At 53.6% G+C, this 20,467-nt stretch overlaps 1 protein-coding gene across 2 annotated transcripts in view; it reads left to right on the forward strand.

Annotated features, from left to right (window-relative positions):
- The window catches only part of tmeff2b (transmembrane protein with EGF-like and two follistatin-like domains 2b), a 168,293-nt gene that overhangs the window by 133,530 nt on the left and 14,296 nt on the right, over window positions 1-20,467 (forward strand). The window contains exons 1-2 of one of the 2 annotated variants that reach the window (XM_052515599.1): window positions 6,456-6,575; window positions 7,207-7,554. In XM_052515599.1, coding sequence (XP_052371559.1) covers window positions 7,374-7,554 — 181 coding nt within the window. In that variant the 5' untranslated portion in view covers window positions 6,456-6,575; window positions 7,207-7,373. Of the gene's footprint in view, window positions 1-6,455; window positions 6,576-7,206; window positions 7,555-20,467 lie in introns of those variants that run through there. The other variant, XM_052515600.1, reaches the window with a different exon arrangement.

Consider the following 20,467-nt stretch of genomic DNA (forward strand, 5'->3'; position numbering starts at 1 on the left):
TCATTTGCAACTGCGACCTGGCCAAGATAAAGCATAGCAGTGTGAACAGACAACACAGAGTTACACATGGAGTAAACAATTTAGCAAGTCAATAACACAGTAGAAAAAATGGGCAGTCTATATACAATGTGTGCAAAAGGCATGAGGAGGTAGGCGAATAATACAATTTTGCAGATTAACACTGGTGATAAATGATCAGATGGGCATGTACAGGTAGAGATGTTGGTGTGCAAAAGAGCAGAAAAGTAAATAAATAAAAACAGTATAAAAACAGTATGGGAATGAGGTAGGTGAAAAGGGTGAGCTATTTACCAATAGACTATGTACAGCTGCAGCGATCGGTTAGCTGCTCGGATAGCTGATGTTTGAAGTTGGTGAGGGAGATAAAAGTCTCCAACTTCAGCGATTTTTGCAATTGTTCCAGTCACAGGCAGCAGAGTACTGGAACGAAAGGCGGCCAAATGAGGTGTTGGCTTTAGGGATGATCAGTGAGATACACCTGCTGGAGCGCGTGCTACGGATGGGTGTTGCCATCGTGACCAGTGAACTGAGATAAGGCGGAGCTTTACCTAGCATGGACTTGTAGATGACCTGAGCCAGTGGGTCTGGCGACGAATATGTAGTGAGGGCCAGCCGACTAGAGCATACAAGTCGCAGTGGTGGGTGGTATAAGGTGCTTTAGTGACAAAACGGATGGCACTGTGATAGACTGCATCCAGTTTGCTGAGTAGAGTGTTGGAAGCCATTTTGTAGATGACATCGCCGAAGTCGAGGATCGGTAGGATAGTCAGTTTTACTAGGGTAAGCTTGGCAGCGTGAGTGAAGGAGGCTTTGTTATGGAATAGAAAGCCGACTCTGGATTTGATTTTTGATTGGAGATGTTTGATGTGAGTCTGGAAGGAGAGTTTGCAGTCTAGCCAGACACCTAGGTACTTATAGATGTCCACATATTCAAGGTTGGAACCATCCAGGGTGGTGATGCTAGTCGGGCATGCGGGTGCAGGCAGCGATCGGTTGAAAAGCATGCATTTGGTTTTACTCGCGTTTAGGAGCAGTTGGAGGCCACGGAAGGAGTGCTGTATGGCATTGAAGCTCGTTTGAGGTTGGATAGCACAGTGTCCAATGACGGGCCGAAAGTATATAGAATGGTGTCGTCTGCGTAGAGGTGGATCAGGAATCGCCCGCAGCAAGAGCAACATCATTGATATATACAGAGAAAAGAGTCGGCCCGAGAATTGAACCCTGTGGCACCCCATAGAGACTGCCAGAGGACCGGACAGCATGCCCTCCGATTTGACACACTGAACTCTGTCTGCAAAGTAATTGGTGAACCAGGCAAGGCAGTCATCCGAAAACCGAGGCTGTTGAGTCTGCCGATAAGAATTTGGTGATTGACAGAGTCGAAAGCCTTGGCGAGGTCGATGAAGACGGCTGCACAGTACTGTCTTTTATCGATGGCGGTTATGATATCATTTAGTACCTTGAGTGTGGCTGAGGTGCACCGTGACCGGCTCGGAAACCAGATTGCACAGCGGAGAAGGTACGGTGGATTCGAGATGGTCAGTGACCTGTTTGTTGACTTGGCTTTCAAAGACCTTAGATAGGCAGGGCAGGATGGATATAGGTCTATAGCAGTTTGGGTCCAGGGTGTCTCCCTTTGAAGAGGGGGATGACTGCGGCAGCTTTCCAATCCTTGGGGATCTCAGACGATATGAAAGAGAGGTTGAACAGGCTGGTAATAGGGGTTGCGACAATGGCGGCAGATAGTTTCAGAAATAGCGGGTCCAGATTATCAAGCCCAGCTGATTTGTACGGGTCCAGGTTTTGCAGCTCTTTCAGAACATCTGCTATCTGGATTTGGGTAAAGGAGAACCTGGAGAGGCTTGGGTGAGGAACTACGGGGGGCGGAGCTGTTGGCCGAGGTTGGAGTAGCCAGGCGGAAGGCATGGCCAGCCGTTGAGAAGTGCTTATTGAAGTTTTCGATAATCATGGATTTATCGGTGGAGACCGTGTTTCCTAGCCTCAGTGCAGTGGGCAGCTGGGAGGAGGTGCTCTTGTTCTCCATGGACTTCACAGTGTCCCAGAACTTTTGGAGTTGGAGTTACAGGATGCAAACTTCTGCCTGAAGAAGCTGGCCTTAGCTTTCCTGACTGACTGCGTGTATTGGTTCCTGACTTCCCTGAACAGTTGCATATCACGGGGCTATTCGATGCTATTGCAGTCCGCCACAGGATGTTTTTGTGCTGGTCGAGGGCAGTCAGGTCTGGAGTGAACCAAGGGCTGTATCTGTTCTTGGTTCTGCATTTTTTGAACGGAGCATGCTTATCTAAAATGGTGAGGAAGTTACTTTTAAAGAATGACCAGGCATCCTCAACTGACGGGATGAGGTCAATGTCCTTCCAGGATACACGGGCCAGGTCGATTAGAAAGGCCTGCTCACAGAAGTGTTTTAGGGAGCGTTTGACAGTGATGAGGGGTGGTCGTTTGACTGCGGCTCCGTGGCGGATACAGGCGATGAGGCAGTGATCGCTGAGATCCTGGTTGAAGACAGCGGAGGTATATTTGGAGGGCCAGTTGGTCAGGATGACGTCTATGAGGGTGCCCTTGTTTACAGAGTTAGGGTTGTACCTGGTGGGTTCCTTGATGATTTGAGTGAGATTGAGGGCATCTAGCTTAGATTGTAGGACTGCCGGGGTGTTAAGCATATCCCAGTTTAGGTCACCTAACAGAACAAACTCTGAAGCTAGATGAGGGGCGATCAATTCACAAATGGTGTCCAGGGCGCAGCTGGGAGCTGACGGGGGTCGGTAGCAGGCGGCAACAGTGATAGACTTGTTTCTGGAGAGAGTAATTTTCAAAATTAGTAGTTCAAACTGTTTGGGTATGGACCTGAAAGTATGACATTACTTTGCAGGCTATCTCTGCAGTAGACTGCGACTCCGCCCCTTTGGCAGTTCTATCTTGACGGAAGATGTTATAGTTGGGTATGGAAATCTCTGAATTTTTGGTGGCCTTCCTGAGCCAGGATTCAGACACGGCAAGGACATCAGGGTTAGCAGAGTGTGCTAAAGCAGTGAGTAAAACAAACTTAGGGAGGAGGCTTCTGATGTTGACATGCATAAAACCAAGACTTTTTCGATCACAGAAGTCAACAAATGAGGGTACCTGGGGGCATGCAGGGCCTGGGTTTACCTCCACATCACCCGCGGAACAGAGAAGGAGTAGTATGAGGGTGCGGCTAAAGGCTATCAAAACTGGTCGCCTAGAGCGTTGGGGGCAGAGGATAAGAGGAGCAGGTTTCTGGGCATGGTAGAATATATTCAGGGCATAATGCGCAGACAGGGGTATGGTGGGGTGCGGGTACAGCGGAGGTAAGCCCAGGCACTGGGTGATGATGAGAGAGGTTGTATCTCTGGACATGCTGGTTGTAATGGGTGAGGTCACCGCATGTGTGGGGGGTGGGACAAAGGAGGTAACAGGGGTATGCAGAGTGGATCTAGGGGCTCCATTGTGAACTAAAACAATGATAACTAACCTGAACAACAGTATACAAGGCATATTGACATTTGGGAGAGACATACAGCGAGGCATACAGTAATCACAGGTGTTGAATTGGGAAAGCTAGCTAAAAACAGTAGGCGAGGCTAATCAGCTAGCACAACAAACAGCAGGTAAAATGGCGTTGACTAGGCAACTGGGCCGACAGATAAACAAACAAGCAGAATGGGGTACCGTGATTAATGGACAGTCCAGCGTGCGTCAGCTATGTAGCCAAGAAATCAGTGTCCAGGGGGCAGCGGTGGATGGGCAGGGAAGCTGGGCTGGCGAGTGTTATCCAGGTTTTTTTTATATATATTTATTTTTTTTTTTTTTTTTTTTTAAACTAACAATGACTAAATAGCTTGTAGCTAGTTAGCTGGTTAGCGTCTGGAGGTTCTTGAGTGTGTCATAAAAATAAATCAAAATTAAAAGTGATAGCGAATCCGTATCACAGTGGGTGAGGCAGGTTTCCGGAAGGTATAAACAAATAAAAATCAAAGAGAGAGAAAGTAAATGGGTTCAGAAGTGTTTGGGATGAGGTGAGTCAGATGGTTAGCAGGCCTGTGCTAACAAGCTAACAGTTCGTAGGCCCGGGCTAGACAAGCTAGCCGTTAGCAGGCCGAATAGCAAGTAGGGAGATAGCGAGGGCTAGAGAGCTAACCTTTGGGGGACGTCGCGATGGGGTGAGTCTGTTTATTCCTCTTCTTGCGGTGGCATTGACAGACCGGTCGTGGGCCCGGGTAATTGTAGCCCAGGATTATGCTACAGGAGCTCTGGTGAGCTGGAGACACAGCGTTTCAGAAAGCTCGCGGGCCTTGGCCAGCAGATGGGTCTTTGGCGATGTCGCAACGAAAAAGCCTGTTGAAACCACCTCGGACGATTATGTCGGCGGACCAGTCGTGATGGATCGGCGGCGCTCCGTGTCGGCAGTAAAGGGTCCAGGCCAATTGGCAAAAGAGGTATCGTTGGGCCTCTTCGGCTAGTCGGGAGATGGGCTTAGCTCAAGGCTAACTGTAGCTTGTTTTGGGCCAGAGACGTTGGCCAGGAGTAGCCACTCGGAATTGCAGCTAGCTAGTTGCGATGATCCGGTGTAAAGGTTCAGAGCTTGCGGTAGGAATCCGGAGATGTGGTAGAGAAAGAGCAGTCTGATATGCTCTGGGTTGATGTCGCTGGTGTTCTAGTTAGCTTAGAAGACCGCTAGCAATGGCTAACTGAGTACGAGCTAGTAGCTAGTTGCTGGCTAGCTTCTGATGGTGGCTCCGGATCTAATGTAAAGTATAGAAAAGGCGGATCCGTACCACATTGGGTGATGCGGGTTGCAGGAGAGTATATTCAGCTCTAGTTTGAGAGTGAGATTAAAATATGTACGAAATATATACAGAAAAATAAACGAAGAAAACTATATTTACACTAGACAGGACGGGACAAGACAAAACATACGTACGACTGCTACGCCATCTTGGAAAAAAAAAAAAAAAAAAAAATGATTGTACATCAGACCATGTATTCACCCTGCACACCCTAACTGACAAACAAAATGGCTACTGAGGGGTAAGGAGGAAATAGATATAGAGGGGAACTTTATAAACTTGATGTGAGTGATTTACATGTGATAGCATGATTTCTCCTCTTCCTGTTTGGCTCTTTGTGTGTCTGGATAAAACCATGCAATACGATTATATCATCAGGACACAGGTGTGTGTGTGTGTGTGTGTGTGTGTGTGTGTGTGTGTGTGTGTGTGTGTGTGTGTGTGTGTGTGTGTGTGTGTGTGTGTGCGTGTGCGTGCGCGTGCGCGTGCGCGTGTGCGTGCGTGCGTGTGTGTGTGTGTGTGTATGTGTGTGTATGTGTGTGTGACCTTCTCTACACCACGGATGGTTAATTGGGGTTATCTGTGGGCTCCAGTGTTACCAATTCGTTCCAGACTGTGGACTCACACAAAGAGGGGATTGTGCTTCACACACACACACACACACACACACACACACACACACACACACACACACACACACACACACACACACACACACACACACACACACACACACACACACACACACACACACACAGAAACCACAGTGAGAAGTGAATTGGAGACCTGAGGAGAAGAGAGACATAGATCCAGGCACCTACATATTCCCTCCCTCTCAACTGCGAAGTTAGACACTATTATCTGATTTAACGCAGATGCAGAAAAAGATCTGTGTGCGTGTGTGTGTGTGTGTGTGTGTGTGTGTGTGTGTGTGTGTGTGTGTGTGTGTGTGTGTGTGTGTGTGTGTGTGTGTGTGTGTGTGTGTGTGTGTGTGTGTGTGTGTGTGTGTGTGTGTGTGTGTGTGTGTGTGTGTGTGTGTGTGTGTGTGTGTGTGTGTGTGCATGTGTGTGCGTGTGTGTGTGTGTGCGTGCGTGTGTGTGTGTGTGTGTGTGTGTGTGTGTGTGTGTGCGTGTGTGTGTGTGTGTGTGTGTGTGTGTGTGTGTGTGTGTGTGTGTGTGTGTGTGTGTGTGTGTGTGTGTGTGTGTGTGTGTGTGTGTGTGTGTGTGTGTGTGTGTGTGTGTGTGTGATGGAAGTGTGATGGAAGTGTTAATATCCCTGATTGTGATGCGTGGGCCAGCTGCGTTTGATACGATATGGAAGTTTAAAACCAGGGGCCAGTCTGAGTGACTCTTTGTTTTATTTCTGTATTCCAGCTGCCCAGAGAAAACATGTTTCACGAGATTCAGTGGCTTAATTGAATTTCGACAACCGGTTTTGGTGGGAGCTAAGTCAATTGAACAATTGTGCCACTACACAGACCCCCCACGCGCATCATGTGAGCCATAACGCACATTTCGGTACCACACACACACACACACACACACACATTCACACCCATCTCGTAAACCAATCGGTGTTCTAGGATATCCTTGGCACCTCCTCCCCTGCAAGGCAACTAGTCGCGCAGACATCACAGGCATTAGCCTATCACATTTTCACTGAGTGACAGTGACACCAAGAGGAAACCATCTGAAGAGTTACAACCTACTGCCAAACAGTCGTGTAGTGAGTACTGGCTCAACAGCACGATTAGAAGACTTTCATTTAAGGATTCTCTCTCTCTCTCTCTCTCTCTCTCTCTCTCTCTCTCTCTCTCTCTCTCTCTCTCTCTCTCTCTCTCTCTCTCTCTCTCTCTCTCTCTCTCTCTCTCTCTCTCTCTCTCTCTCTCTCTCTCTCTCTCTCTCTCTCTCTCTCTCTCTCTCTCTCTCTCTCTCTCTCTCTCTCTCTCTCTCTCTCTCTCTCTCTCTGTCTCTCTCCCTCTCTCCTCTCTCTGTCTCTCTTCTCTCTCTCTCTCTCTTTCTGTCTCTCTCTGTCTCTCTCCCTCTCTCCTCTCTCTGTCTCTCCTCTCTATCTCTCTCTCTCTCTCTTTCTCTCCTCACTATCTCTCTCTCTCTCTCTGTCTCTCTCCCCTCTCTCTTTCTCTCTCTCTCTCTTTCTCTCCTCACCATCTCTCTCCTCTCGCTGTCTCTCTCTCTCTCTCTCTCTCTCTCTCTCTCTCTCTCTCTCTCTCTCTCTCTCTCCTCACTATCTCTCTCTCTCTCCTCACTATCTCTCTCTCTCTCTCTCTCTCTCTCTCTCTCTCTCTCTCTCTCTCTCTCTCTCTCTCTCTCTCTCTCTCTCTCTCTCTCTCTCACAGCGCATTGGACCATTTCAAACCACCAGCAGCAACTCAGACCTGTATAGCCGCTGCTGGGACTCCGCACCGCAGACGCCTTCGGTGTCGGAAAATGTGTCTTCTCACTCGGCTGACCTCCAGCCCAGACCAAAAGCCACCGGAGAGAGTGTGCAACTCCTGCCCATGAGATGCATCTCCAAGCGGGGCGTCACAAGCGCAGACGACCTCCGTCGTGGATATGGACAAGGTTTGACCGGGTTTGGCTCGCTGCCATGACGGTTGTGATGTGGATACAGATGAGACCGCTCCAAGCATTTCCGACCACTTCCCTCAGCCACTGTCAGACTCCTACCGGCTGGAACTGCTCTGGTAAACAACAACAACACGTGTTGACTTGCAGGAAGTTAATGAGAGTTGTGTCTGACTGAGGAGTGGGAGGGATCTGTCTGACTGAGGAGTGGGAGGGATCTGTCTGACTGAGGAGTGGGAGGGATCTGTCTGACTGAGGAGTGGGAGGGATCTGTCTGACTGAGGAGTGGGAGGGATCTGTCTGACTGAGGAGTGGGAGGGATCTGTCTGACTGAGGAGTGGGAGGGATCTGTCTGACTGAGGAGTGGGAGAGATCTGTCTGACTGAGGAGTGGGAGGGATCTGTCTGACTGAGGAGTGGGTAGGATCTGTCTGACTGAGGAGTGGGAGGGATCTGTCTGACTGAGGAGTCTGACTGGGAGTGGGGGATCTGTCTGACTGAGGAGTGGGAGGGATCTGTCTGACTGAGGAGTGGGAGGATCTGTCTGACTGAGGAGTGGGAGGGATCTGTCTGACTGAGGAGTGGGAGGGATCTGTCTGACTGAGGAGTGGGAGGGATCTGTCTGACTGAGGAGTGGGAGGGATCTGTCTGACTGAGGAGTGGGAGGATCTGTCTGACTGAGGAGTGGGTGGGATCTGTCTGACTGAGGAGTGGGAGGGATCTGTCTGACTGAGGAGTGGGTGGGATCTGTCTGACTGAGGAGTGGGAGGGATCTGTCTGACTGAGGAGTGGGAGGGATCTGTCTGACTGAGGAGTGGGAGGGATCTGTCTGACTGAGGAGTGGGTGGGATCTGTCTGTCTGACTGAGGAGGATCTGTCTGACTGAGGAGTGGGAGGGATCTGTCTGACTGAGGAGTGGGTGGGATCTGTCTGACTGAGGAGTGGGAGGGATCTGTCTGACTGAGGAGTGGGTGGGATCTGTCTGACTGAGGAGTGGGAGGGATCTGTCTGACTGAGGAGTGGGTGGGATCTGTCTGACTGAGGAGTGGGTGGGATCTGTCTGACTGAGGAGTGGGAGGGATCTGTCTGACTGAGGAGTGGGTGGGATCTGTCTGACTGAGGAGTGGGAGGATCTGTCTGACTGAGGAGTGGGTGGGATCTGTCTGACTGAGGAGTGGGAGGATCTGTCTGACTGAGGAGTGGGGAGGGATCTGTCTGACTGAGGAGTGGGTGGGATCTGTCTGACTGAGGAGTGGGAGGATCTGTCTGACTGAGGAGTGGGTGGGATCTGTCTGACTGGGAGTGGGTAGGATCTGTCTGACTGAGGAGTGGGAGGGATCTGTCTGACTGAGGAGTGGGTGGGATCTGTCTGACTGAGGAGTGGGTGGGATCTGTCTGACTGAGGAGTGGGAGGGATCTGTCTGACTGAGGAGTGGGTAGGATCTGTCTGACTGAGGAGTGGGTGGGATCTGTCTGACTGAGGAGTGGGAGGGATCTGTCTGACTGAGGAGTGGGTGGGATCTGTCTGACTGAGGAGTGGGTGGGATCTGTCTGACTGAGGAGTGGGTGGGATCTGTCTGACTGAGGAGTGGGTGGGATCTGTCTGACTGAGGAGTGGGAGGGATCTGTCTGACTGAGGAGTGGGAGGGATCTGTCTGACTGAGGAGTGGGTGGGATCTGTCTGACTGAGGAGTGGGTGGGATCTGTCTGACTGAGGAGTGGGTGGGATCTGTCTGACTGAGGAGTGGGTGGGATCTGTCTGACTGAGGAGTGGGTGGGATCTGTCTGACTGAGGAGTGGGTGGGATCTGTCTGACTGAGGAGTGGGTGGGATCTGTCTGACTGAGGAGTGGGTAGGATCTGTCTGACTGAGGAGTGGGAGGGATCTGTCTGACTGAGGAGTGGGTGGGATCTGTCTGACTGAGGAGTGGGAGGGATCTGTCTGACTGAGGAGTGGGTGGGATCTGTCTGACTGAGGAGTGGGTGGGATCTGTCTGACTGAGGAGTGGGTAGGATCTGTCTGACTGAGGAGTGGGAGGATCTGTCTGACTGAGGAGTGGGTGGGATCTGTCTGACTGAGGAGTGGGTAGGATCTGTCTGACTGAGGAGTGGGAGGGATCTGTCTGACTGAGGAGTGGGTGGGATCTGTCTGACTGAGGAGTGGGTGGGATCTGTCTGACTGAGGAGTGGGTAGGATCTGTCTGACTGAGGAGTGGGAGGGATCTGTCTGACTGAGGAGTGGGTGGGATCTGTCTGACTGAGGAGTGGGTAGGATCTGTCTGACTGAGGAGTGGGAGGGATCTGTCTGACTGAGGATCTGTCTGTGGGTGGGATCTGTCTGACTGAGGAGTGGGTAGGATCTGTCTGACTGAGGAGTGGGAGGATCTGTCTGACTGAGGAGTGGGTGGGATCTGTCTGACTGAGGAGTGGGTAGGATCTGTCTGACTGAGGAGTGGGAGGGATCTGTCTGACTGAGGAGTGGGTGGGATCTGTCTGACTGAGGAGTGGGAGGATCTGTCTGACTGAGGAGTGGGAGGGATCTGTCTGACTGAGGAGTGGGTAGGATCTGTCTGACTGAGGAGTGGGAGGATCTGTCTGACTGAGGAGTGGGAGGATCTGTCTGACTGAGGAGTGGGAGGGATCTGTCTGACTGAGGAGTGGGTAGGATCTGTCTGACTGAGGAGTGGGAGGATCTGTCTGACTGAGGAGTGGGTAGGATCTGTCTGACTGAGGAGTGGGAGGATCTGTCTGACTGAGGAGTGGGTGGGATCTGTCTGACTGAGGAGTGGGTAGGATCTGTCTGACTGAGGAGTGGGAGGGATCTGTCTGACTGAGGAGTGGGTAGGATCTGTCTGACTGAGGAGTGGGAGGGATCTGTCTGACTGAGGAGTGGGTAGGATCTGTCTGACTGAGGAGTGGGTAGGATCTGTCTGACTGAGGAGTGGGAGGGATCTGTCTGACTGAGGAGTGGGTGGGATCTGTCTGACTGAGGAGTGGGTAGGATCTGTCTGACTGAGGAGTGGGAGGGATCTGTCTGACTGAGGAGTGGGTAGGATCTGTCTGACTGAGGTGGGTGTCTGACTGAGGAGTGGGTAGGATCTGTCTGACTGAGGAGTGGGAGGGATCTGTCTGACTGAGGAGTGGGTAGGATCTGTCTGACTGAGGAGTGGGAGGGATCTGTCTGACTGAGGAGTGGGTGGGATCTGTCTGACTGAGGAGTGGGGGGATCTGTCTGACTGAGGAGTGGGAGGGATCTGTCTGACTGAGGAGTGGGTGGGATCTGTCTGACTGAGGAGTGGGAGGGATCTGTCTGACTGAGGAATGGGTGGGATTTGTCTGACTGAGGAGTGAGTGGGATCTGTCTGACTGAGGAGTGGGAGGGATCTGTCTGACTGAGGAGTGGGAGGGATCTGTCTGACTGAGGAGTGGGAGGGATCTGTCTGACTGAGGAGTGGGAGGGATCTGTCTGACTGAGGAGTGGGTGGGATCTGTCTGACTGAGGAGTGGGTGAGATCTGTCTGACTGTAGAGTGGGTGGGATCTGTCTGACTGAGGAGTGGGTGGGTGGGATCTGTCTGTCTGAGGAGTGGGTTGGTGTGATCTGTCTGACCGAGGAGTGGGTGTGTGTGATCTGTCTGACTGAGGAGTGGGTGGGTGTGATCTGTCTGACTGAGGAGTGGGTGGGTGGGATCTGTCTGACTGAGGAGTGGGTGGGTGTGATCTGTCTGACTGAGGAGTGGGTGGGTGTGATCTGTCTGACTGAGGAGTGGGTTGGTGTGATCTGTCTGACTGAGGAGTGGGTTGGTGTGATCTGTCTGACTGAGGAGTGGGTTGGTGTGATCTGTCTGACTGAGGAGTGGGTGGGTGTGATCTGTCTGACTGAGGAGTGGGTGGGTGTGATCTGTCTGACTGAGGAGTGGGTTGGTGTGATCTGTCTGACTGAGGAGTGGGTGGGTGTGATCTGTCTGACTGAGGAGTGGGTGGGTGTGATCTGTCTGACTGAGGAGTGAGTGGGTGTGATCTGTCTGACTGAGGAGTGGGTGGGTGTGATCTGTCTGACTGAGGGGTGATCTGTCTGACTGGAGTGGGGTGTGATCTGTCTGACTGAGGAGTGGGTGGGTGGGATCTGTCTGACTGAGGGAGTGGGTGTGATCTGTCTGACTGAGGAGTGGGTGGGGATCTGTCTGACTGAGGAGTGGGTGGGTGGATCTGTCTGACTGAGGAGTGGGTGTGATCTGTCTGACTGAGGAGTGGGAGGGATCTGTCTGACTGAGGAGTGGGAGGGATCTGTCTGACTGAGGAGTGGGTGGGATCTGTCTGACTGAGGAGTGGGTGAGTGGATCTGTCTGACTGAGAGTGGGTGGGATCTGTCTGACTGAGGAGTGGTGGGTGGGTGGGATCTGTCTGTCTGAGGAGTGGGTGGTGTGATCTGTCTGACTGAGGAGTGGGTGGGTGTGATCTGTCTGACTGAGGAGTGGGTGGGTGTGATCTGTCTGACTGAGGAGTGGGTGGGTGGGATCTGTCTGACTGAGGAGTGGGTGGGTGTGATCTGTCTGACTGAGGAGTGGGTTGGTGTGATCTGTCTGACTGAGGAGTGGGTGGGTGTGATCTGTCTGACTGAGGAGTGGGTTGGTGTGATCTGTCTGACTGAGGAGTGGGTTGGGTGATCTGTCTGACTGAGGAGTGGGTGGGTGTGATCTGTCTGACTGAGGAGTGGGTGGGTGTGATCTGTCTGACTGAGGAGTGGGTGGGTGTGATCTGTCTGACTGAGGAGTGGGTGGGTGTGATCTGTCTGACTGAGGAGTGGGTGGGTGTGATCTGTCTGACTGAGGAGTGGGTGGGTGTGATCTGTCTGACTGAGGAGTGAGTGGGTGTGATCTGTCTGACTGAGGAGTGGGTGGGTGGGTGATCTGTCTGACTGAGGGTGGGTGTGATCTGTCTGACTGAGGAGTGGGTTTGGTGTGATCTGTCTGACTGAGGAGTGGGTGGGTGTGATCTGTCTGACTGAGGAGTGGGTGGGTGTGATCTGTCTGACTGAGGAGTGGGTGGGTGTGATCTGTCTGACTGAGGAGTGGGTGGGTGTGATCTGTCTGACTGAGGAGTGGGTGGGATCTGTCTGACTGACTGGGTGAGATCTGTCTGACTGTAGAGTGGGTGGGATCTGTCTGACTGAGGAGTGGGTGGGATCTGTCTGTCTGAGGAGTGGGTTGGTGTGATCTGTCTGACTGAGGAGTGGGTGGTGTGTGATCTGTCTGACTGAGGAGTGGGTGGGTGTGATCTGTCTGACTGAGGAGTGGGGTGTGATCTGTCTGACTGAGGAGTGGGTGGGTGTGATCTGTCTGACTGAGGAGTGGGTGGGTGTGATCTGTCTGACTGAGGAGTGGGTGGGTGTGATCTGTCTGACTGAGGAGTGGGTGGGTGTGATCTGTCTGACTGAGGAGTGGGTGGGTGTGATCTGTCTGACTGAGGAGTGGGTGGGTGTGATCTGTCTGACTGAGGAGTGGGTGGGTGTGATCTGTCTGACTGAGGAGTGGGTGGGTGTGATCTGTCTGACTGAGGAGTGGGTGGGTGTGATCTGTCTGACTGAGGAGTGGGTGGGTGTGATCTGTCTGACTGAGGAGTGGGTGGGTGTGATCTGTCTGACTGAGGAGGTGGTGGGTGTGATCTGTCTGACTGAGGAGTGGGTGGGTGTGATCTGTCTGACTGAGGAGTGGGTGGGTGTGATCTGTCTGACTGAGGAGTGGGTGGTGTGATCTGTCTGACTGAGGAGTGGGTGGGTGTGATCTGTCTGACTGAGGAGTGGGTGGGTGTGATCTGTCTGACTGAGGAGTGGGTGGGTGTGATCTGTCTGACTGAGGAGTGGGTGGGTGTGATCTGTCTGACTGAGGAGTGGGTGGGTGTGATCTGTCTGACGGAGGAGTGAGTGGGTGTGATCTGTCTGACTGAGCAGTGGGTGGGTGTGATCTGTCTGACTGAGGAGTGGGTTGGTGTGATCTGTCTGACTGAGGAGTGGGTGGGTGTGATCTGTCTGACTCAGTAGTGGGTGGGTGTGATCTGTCTGACTGAGGAGTGAGTGGGTGTGATCTGTCTGACTGAGGAGTGGGTGGGTGTGATCTGTCTGACTGAGGAGTGGGTGGGTGTGATCTGTCTGACTGAGGAGTGGGTGGGTGTGATCTGTCTGACTGAGGAGTGGGTGGGTGTGATCTGTCTGACTGAGGAGTGGGTGGGTGTGATCTGTCTGACTGAGGAGTGGGTGGGTGTGATCTGTCTGACTGAGGAGTGGGTGGGTGTGATCTGTCTGACTGAGGAGTGGGTGGTGTGATCTGTCTGACTGAGGAGTGGGTGGGTGTGATCTGTCTGACTGAGGAGTGAGTGGGTGGGTGATCTGTCTGACTGAGGAGTGGGTGGGTGTGATCTGTCTGACTGAGGAGTGGGTGGGTGTGATCTGTCTGACTGAGGAGTGGGTAGGTGTGATCTGTCTGACTGAGGAGTGGGTGGATCTGTCTGACTGAGGAGTGGGTGGGTGTGATCTGTCTGACTGAGGAGTGGGAGAGTGATCTGTCTGACTGAGGAGTGGGTGGGATCTGTCTGACTGAGGAGTGGGGGTAGGATCTGTCTGACTGAGGAGTGGGAGGGATCTGTCTGACTGAGGAGTGGGTAGGATCTGTCTGACTGAGGAGTGGGAGGATCTGTCTGACTGAGGTGGGTGTGATCTGTCTGACTGAGGAGTGGGGTAGGATCTGTCTGACTGAGGAGTGGGAGGGATCTGTCTGACTGAGGAGTGGTGGTGTGATCTGTCTGACTGAGGAGTGGGTGTGATCTGTCTGACTGAGGAGTGGGTGTGATCTGTCTGACTGAGGAGTGGGTAGGATCTGTCTGACTGAGGAGTGGGTAGGATCTGTCTGACTGAGGAGTGGGTAGGATCTGTCTGACTGAGGAGTGGGTGGGATCTGTCTGACTGAGGAGTGGGTAGGATCTGTCTGACTGAGGAGTGGTGGGATCTGTCTGACTGAGGAGTGGGTGGGGATCTGTCTGACTGAGGAGTGGGGAGTGTGATCTGTCTGACTGAGGAGTGGGTGGGGGATCTGTCTGACTGAGAGTGGGAGGGATCTGTCTGACTGAGGAGGGGAGGGATCTGTCTGACTGAGGAGTGGGTGGGATCTGTCTGACTGAGGAGTGGGTGGGATCTGTCTGACTGAGGAGTGGGTGGGAGGATCTGTCTGACTGAGGAGTGGGTGGGTGGATCTGTCTGACTGAGGAGTGGGTGGATCTGTCTGACTGAGGACTGAGATCTGTCTGACTGAGGAGTGGGTGGGATCTGTCTGACTGAGGAGTGGGTGGGTGGGATCTGTCTGACTGAGGAGTGAGTGGGTGTGATCTGTCTGACTGAGGAGTGGGTGGGTGTGATCTGTCTGACTGAGGAGTGGGTGGGTGTGATCTGTCTGACTGAGGAGTGGGTGGGTGTGATCTGTCTGACTGAGAGTGGGTGGGTGGATCTGTCTGACTGAGGAGTGGGTGTGATCTGTCTGACTGAGGAGTGGGTGGGTGTGATCTGTCTGACTGAGGAGTGGGTGGGTGTGATCTGTCTGACTGAGGAGTGGGTGGGTGTGATCTGTCTGACTGAGGAGTGGGTAGGATCTGTCTGACTGAGGAGTGGGTAGGATCTGTCTGACTGAGGAGTGGGAGTGATCTGTCTGACTGAGGAGTGGGTGGGTGGATCTGTCTGACTGAGGAGTGGGTGTGGATCTGTCTGACTGAGGAGTGGGTGGGGGATCTGTCTGACTGAGGAGTGGGTGGGATCTGTCTGACTGAGAGTGGGTAGGATCTGTCTGACTGAGGAGTGGGTGGATCTGTCTGACTGAGGAGTGGGTGGATCTGTCTGACTGAGGAGTAGGAGGATCTGTCTGACTGAGGAGTGGGTGGGATCTGTCTGACTGAGGAGTGGGTAGGATCTGTCTGACTGAGGAGTGGGTGGGGGATCTGTCTGACTGAGGAGTGGGTAGGATCTGTCTGACTGAGGAGTGGGATCTGTCTGACTGAGGAGTGGGTGGGATCTGTCTGACTGAGGAGTGGGTAGGATCTGTCTGACTGAGGAGTGGGAGGGATCTGTCTGACTGGAGTGGGTGATCTGTCTGACTGAGGAGTGGGTGTGATCTGTCTGACTGAGGAGTGGGTGGATCTGTCTGACTGATCTGTCTGACTGAGGAGTGGGTGGGTGGATCTGTCTGACTGAGGAGTGGGTGGGATCTGTCTGACTGAGGAGTGGGTGGAGGATCTGTCTGACTGAGGAGTGGGTGGGGGATCTGTCTGACTGAGGAGTGGGGGATCTGTCTGACTGAGTGGGAGAGATCTGTCTGACTGAGGGAGTGGGTGGGATCTGTCTGACTGAGGAGTGGGTGGGATCTGTCTGACTGAGGAGGGTGGGGATCTGTCTGACTGAGGAGTGGGTAGGATCTGTCTGACTGAGGAGTGGGTAGGATCTGTCTGACTGAGGAGTGGGTGGGATCTGTCTGACTGAGGAGTGGGTAGGATCTGTCTGACTGAGGAGTGGGAGGATCTGTCTGACTGAGGAGTGGGGGGATCTGTCTGACTGAGTAGTGGGTGGGTGTGATCTGTCTGACTGAGGAGTGGGTGGGATCTGTCTGACTGAGGAGTGGGTGGGTGGATCTGTCTGACTGAGGAGTGGGTGGGAGGGATCTGTCTGACTGAGGAGTGGTTGGGATCTGTCTGACTGAGGAGTGGGTAGGATCTGTCTGACTGAGGAGTGGGTGGGATCTGTCTGACTGGAGGAGGATCTGTCTGACTGAGGAGTGGGTGGGATCTGTCTGACTGAGGAGTGGTGGGTGGATCTGTCTGACTGAGGAGTGGGTAGGATCTGTCTGACTGAGGAGTGGGTGGGTGGGATCTGTCTGACTGAGAGTGGGAGGGATCTGTCTGACTGAGGAGTGGGTGGGATCTGTCTGACTGAGGAGTGGGTGGGATCTGTCTGACTGAGGAGTGGGTGGGGGATCTGTCTGACTGAGGAGTGGGGAGGGATCTGTCTGACTGAGGAGTGGGAGGGATCTGTCTGACTGAGGAGTGGGAGGGATCTGTCTGACTGAGGAGTGGGACGGATCTGTCTGACTGAGGAGTGGGTGGGATCTGTCTGACTGAGGAGTGGGTGGGTGTGATCTGTCTGACTGAGGAGTGGAGTGGGTGTGATCTGTCTGACTGAGGAGTGGGTGGGTGTGATCTGTCTGACTGAGGAGTGGTGGGTGTGATCTGTCTGACTGAGGAGTGGGGTGGGTGTGATCTGTCTGACTGAGGAGTGGGTGGGTGGGATCTGTCTGACTGAGGAGTGGGTGGGTGTGATCTGTCTGACTGAGGAGTGGGTGGGTGTGATCTGTCTGACTGAGGAGTGGGTGGTGTGATCTGTCTGACTGAGGAGTGGGTGGGTGTGATCTGTCTGACTGAGGAGTGGGTAGGATCTGTCTGACTGAGTGGGAGGATCTGTCTGACTGAGGAGTGGGAGGATCTGTCTGACTGAGGAGTGGGTGGGATCTGTCTGACTGAGGAGTGGGTAGGATCTGTCTGACTGAGGAGTGGGAGGGATCTGTCTGACTGAGGAGTGGGTAGGATCTGTCTGACTGAGGAGTGGGTAGGATCTGTCTGACTGAGGAGTGGGTAGGATCTGTCTGACTGAGGAGTGGGTAGGATCTGTCTGACTGAGGAGTGGGAGGGATCTGTCTGACTGAGGAGTGGGTGGGGGATCTGTCTGACTGAGGAGTGGGAGGATCTGTCTGACTGAGTGGTGGGTGGGATCTGTCTGACTGAGGAGTGGGTAGGATCTGTCTGACTGAGGAGTGGGTAGGATCTGTCTGACTGAGGAGTGGGTGGGATCTGTCTGACTGAGGAGTGGGTAGGATCTGTCTGACTGAGGAGTGGGAGGGATCTGTCTGACTGAGGAGTGGGTGGTGTGATCTGTCTGAGAGTGGGGGATCTGTCTGACTGAGGAGTGGGTGGGATCTGTCTGACTGAGGAGTGGGTAGGATCTGTCTGACTGAGGAGTGGGAGGGATCTGTCTGACTGAGTGAGTGGTTGGGATCTGTCTGACTGAGGAGTGGGAGATCTGTCTGACTGAGGAGTGGGTAGGATCTGTCTGACTGAGGAGTGGGTAGGATCTGTCTGACTGAGGAGTGGGAGTGATCTGTCTGACTGAGGAGTGGGTGGGTGGGATCTGTCTGACTGAGGAGTGGGTAGGATCTGTCTGACTGAGGAGTGGGAGGGATCTGTCTGACTGAGGAGTGGGTGGGATCTGTCTGACTGAGGAGTGGGTGGGATCTGTCTGACTGAGGAGTGGGTAGGATCTGTCTGACTGAGGAGTGGGAGGGATCTGTCTGACTGAGGAGTGGGTGGGGGATCTGTCTGACTGAGGAGTGGGAGGATCTGTCTGACTGAGGGTGGGAGGATCTGTCTGACTGAGGAGTGGGTGGGATCTGTCTGACTGAGGAGTGGGTGGGATCTGTCTGACTGAGGAGTGGGTAGGATCTGTCTGACTGAGGAGTGGGAGGGATCTGTCTGACTGAGGAGTGGGTGGGATCTGTCTGACTGAGGAGTGGGTAGGATCTGTCTGACTGAGGAGTGGGTGGGATCTGTCTGACTGAGGAGTGGGTGGGATCTGTCTGACTGAGGAGTGGGAGGGATCTGTCTGACTGAGGAGTGGGTGGGGGATCTGTCTGACTGAGGAGTGGGAGGATCTGTCTGACTGAGGAGGAGGATCTGTCTGACTGGGTGGGTGGGATCTGTCTGACTGAGGAGTGGGTGGGATCTGTCTGACTGAGGAGTGGGTAGGATCTGTCTGACTGAGGAGTGGGAGGGATCTGTCTGACTGAGGAGGGTGGGTGAGGATCTGATTTGTCTGACTGAGGAGTGGGTGGGGGATCTGTCTGACTGAGGAGTGGGAGGGATCTGTCTGACTGAGGAGTGGGAGGGATCTGTCTGACTGACTGAGGGATCTGTCTGACTGAGAGGGGGTGGGGGATCTGTCTGACTGAGGAGTGGGTGGGATCTGTCTGACTGAGGAGTGGGGGTGGGATCTGTCTGACTGAGGAGTGGGTGGGGGATCTGTCTGACTGAGGAGTGGGTGGGTGGGATCTGTCTGACTGAGGAGTGGGTGGGTGGATCTGTCTGACTGAGGAGTGAGTGGGTGTGATCTGTCTGACTGAGGAGTGGGAGGATCTGTCTGACTGAGGAGTGGGAGGGATCTGTCTGACTGAGGAGTGGGAGGGATCTGTCTGACTGAGGAGTGGGTGTGATCTGTCTGACTGAGGAGTGGGTGGGGGATCTGTCTGACTGAGGAGTGGGTAGGGATCTGTCTGACTGAGGAGTGGGTAGGATCTGTCTGACTGAGGAGTGGGAGATCTGTCTGACTGAGGAGGTGGGTGGGATCTGTCTGACTGAGGAGTGGGTAGGATCTGTCTGACTGAGGAGTGGGAGGGATCTGTCTGACTGAGGAGTGGGTGGGGATCTGTCTGACTGAGGAGTGGGTAGGATCTGTCTGACTGAGGAGTGGGTAGGATCTGTCTGACTGAGGAGTGGGTAGGATCTGTCTGACTGAGGAGTGGGAGGGATCTGTCTGACTGAGGAGTGGGTGGGATCTGTCTGACTGAGGAGTGGGTAGGATCTGTCTGACTGAGGAGTGGGTGGGATCTGTCTGACTGAGGAGTGGGTAGGATCTGTCTGACTGAGGAGTGGGTAGGATCTGTCTGACTGAGGAGTGGGTGGGATCTGTCTGACTGAGGAGTGGGTAGGATCTGTCTGACTGAGGAGTGGGAGGGATCTGTCTGACTGAGGAGTGGGTGGGATCTGTCTGACTGAGGAGTGGGAGGGATCTGTCTGACTGAGGAGTGGGTGGGATCTGTCTGACTGAGGGTGGGTAGGATCTGTCTGACTGAGGAGTGGGAGGGATCTGTCTGACTGGAGTGGTTGGGATCTGTCTGACTGAGGAGTGGGTAGGGATCTGTCTGACTGAGGAGTGGGTGGGATCTGTCTGACTGAGGAGTGGGTAGGATCTGTCTGACTGAGGAGTGGGAGGGATCTGTCTGACTGAGGAGTGGGAGGGATCTGTCTGACTGAGGAGTGGGTAGGATCTGTCTGACTGAGGAGTGGGAGGGATCTGTCTGACTGAGGAGTGGGTGGGATCTGTCTGACTGAGGAGTGGGTGGGATCTGTCTGACTGAGGAGTGGGTAGGATCTGTCTGACTGAGGAGTGGGAGGGATCTGTCTGACTGAGGAGTGGGTGGGATCTGTCTGACTGAGGAGTGGGTAGGATCTGTCTGACTGAGGAGTGGGAGGGATCTGTCTGACTGAGGAGTGGGTGGGATCTGTCTGACTGAGGAGTGGGTGGGATCTGTCTGACTGAGGAGTGGGAGGGATCTGTCTGACTGAGGAGTGGGAGGGATCTGTCTGACTGAGGAGTGGGTGGGATCTGTCTGACTGAGGAGTGGGTAGGATCTGTCTGACTGACTGGAGGATCTGTCTGACTGAGGGGTGGGATCTGTCTGACTGAGGAGTGGGTGGGATCTGTCTGACTGAGGAGTGGGTAGGATCTGTCTGACTGAGGAGTGGGAGGGATCTGTCTGACTGAGGAGTGGGTGGGATCTGTCTGACTGAGGAGTGGGTGGGATCTGTCTGACTGAGGAGTGGGAGGGATCTGTCTGACTGAGGAGTGGGTGGGATCTGTCTGACTGAGGAGTGGGAGAGATCTGTCTGACTGAGGAGTGGGTGGGATCTGTCTGACTGAGGAGTGGGTAGGATCTGTCTGACTGAGGAGTGGGTAGGATCTGTCTGACTGAGGAGTGGGAGAGATCTGTCTGACTGAGGAGTGGGAGGGATCTGTCTGACTGAGGAGTGGGTAGGATCTGTCTGACTGAGGAGTGGGTGGGATCTGTCTGACTGAGGAGTGGGTAGGATCTGTCTGACTGAGGAGTGGGAGAGATCTGTCTGACTGAGGAGTGGGTGGGATCTGTCTGACTGAGGAGTGGGTAGGATCTGTCT

Source organism: Oncorhynchus keta, unplaced genomic scaffold, assembly GCF_023373465.1.
Source record: "Oncorhynchus keta strain PuntledgeMale-10-30-2019 unplaced genomic scaffold, Oket_V2 Un_scaffold_29839_pilon_pilon, whole genome shotgun sequence".
NCBI classification, from domain to species: domain Eukaryota; kingdom Metazoa; phylum Chordata; class Actinopteri; order Salmoniformes; family Salmonidae; genus Oncorhynchus; species Oncorhynchus keta.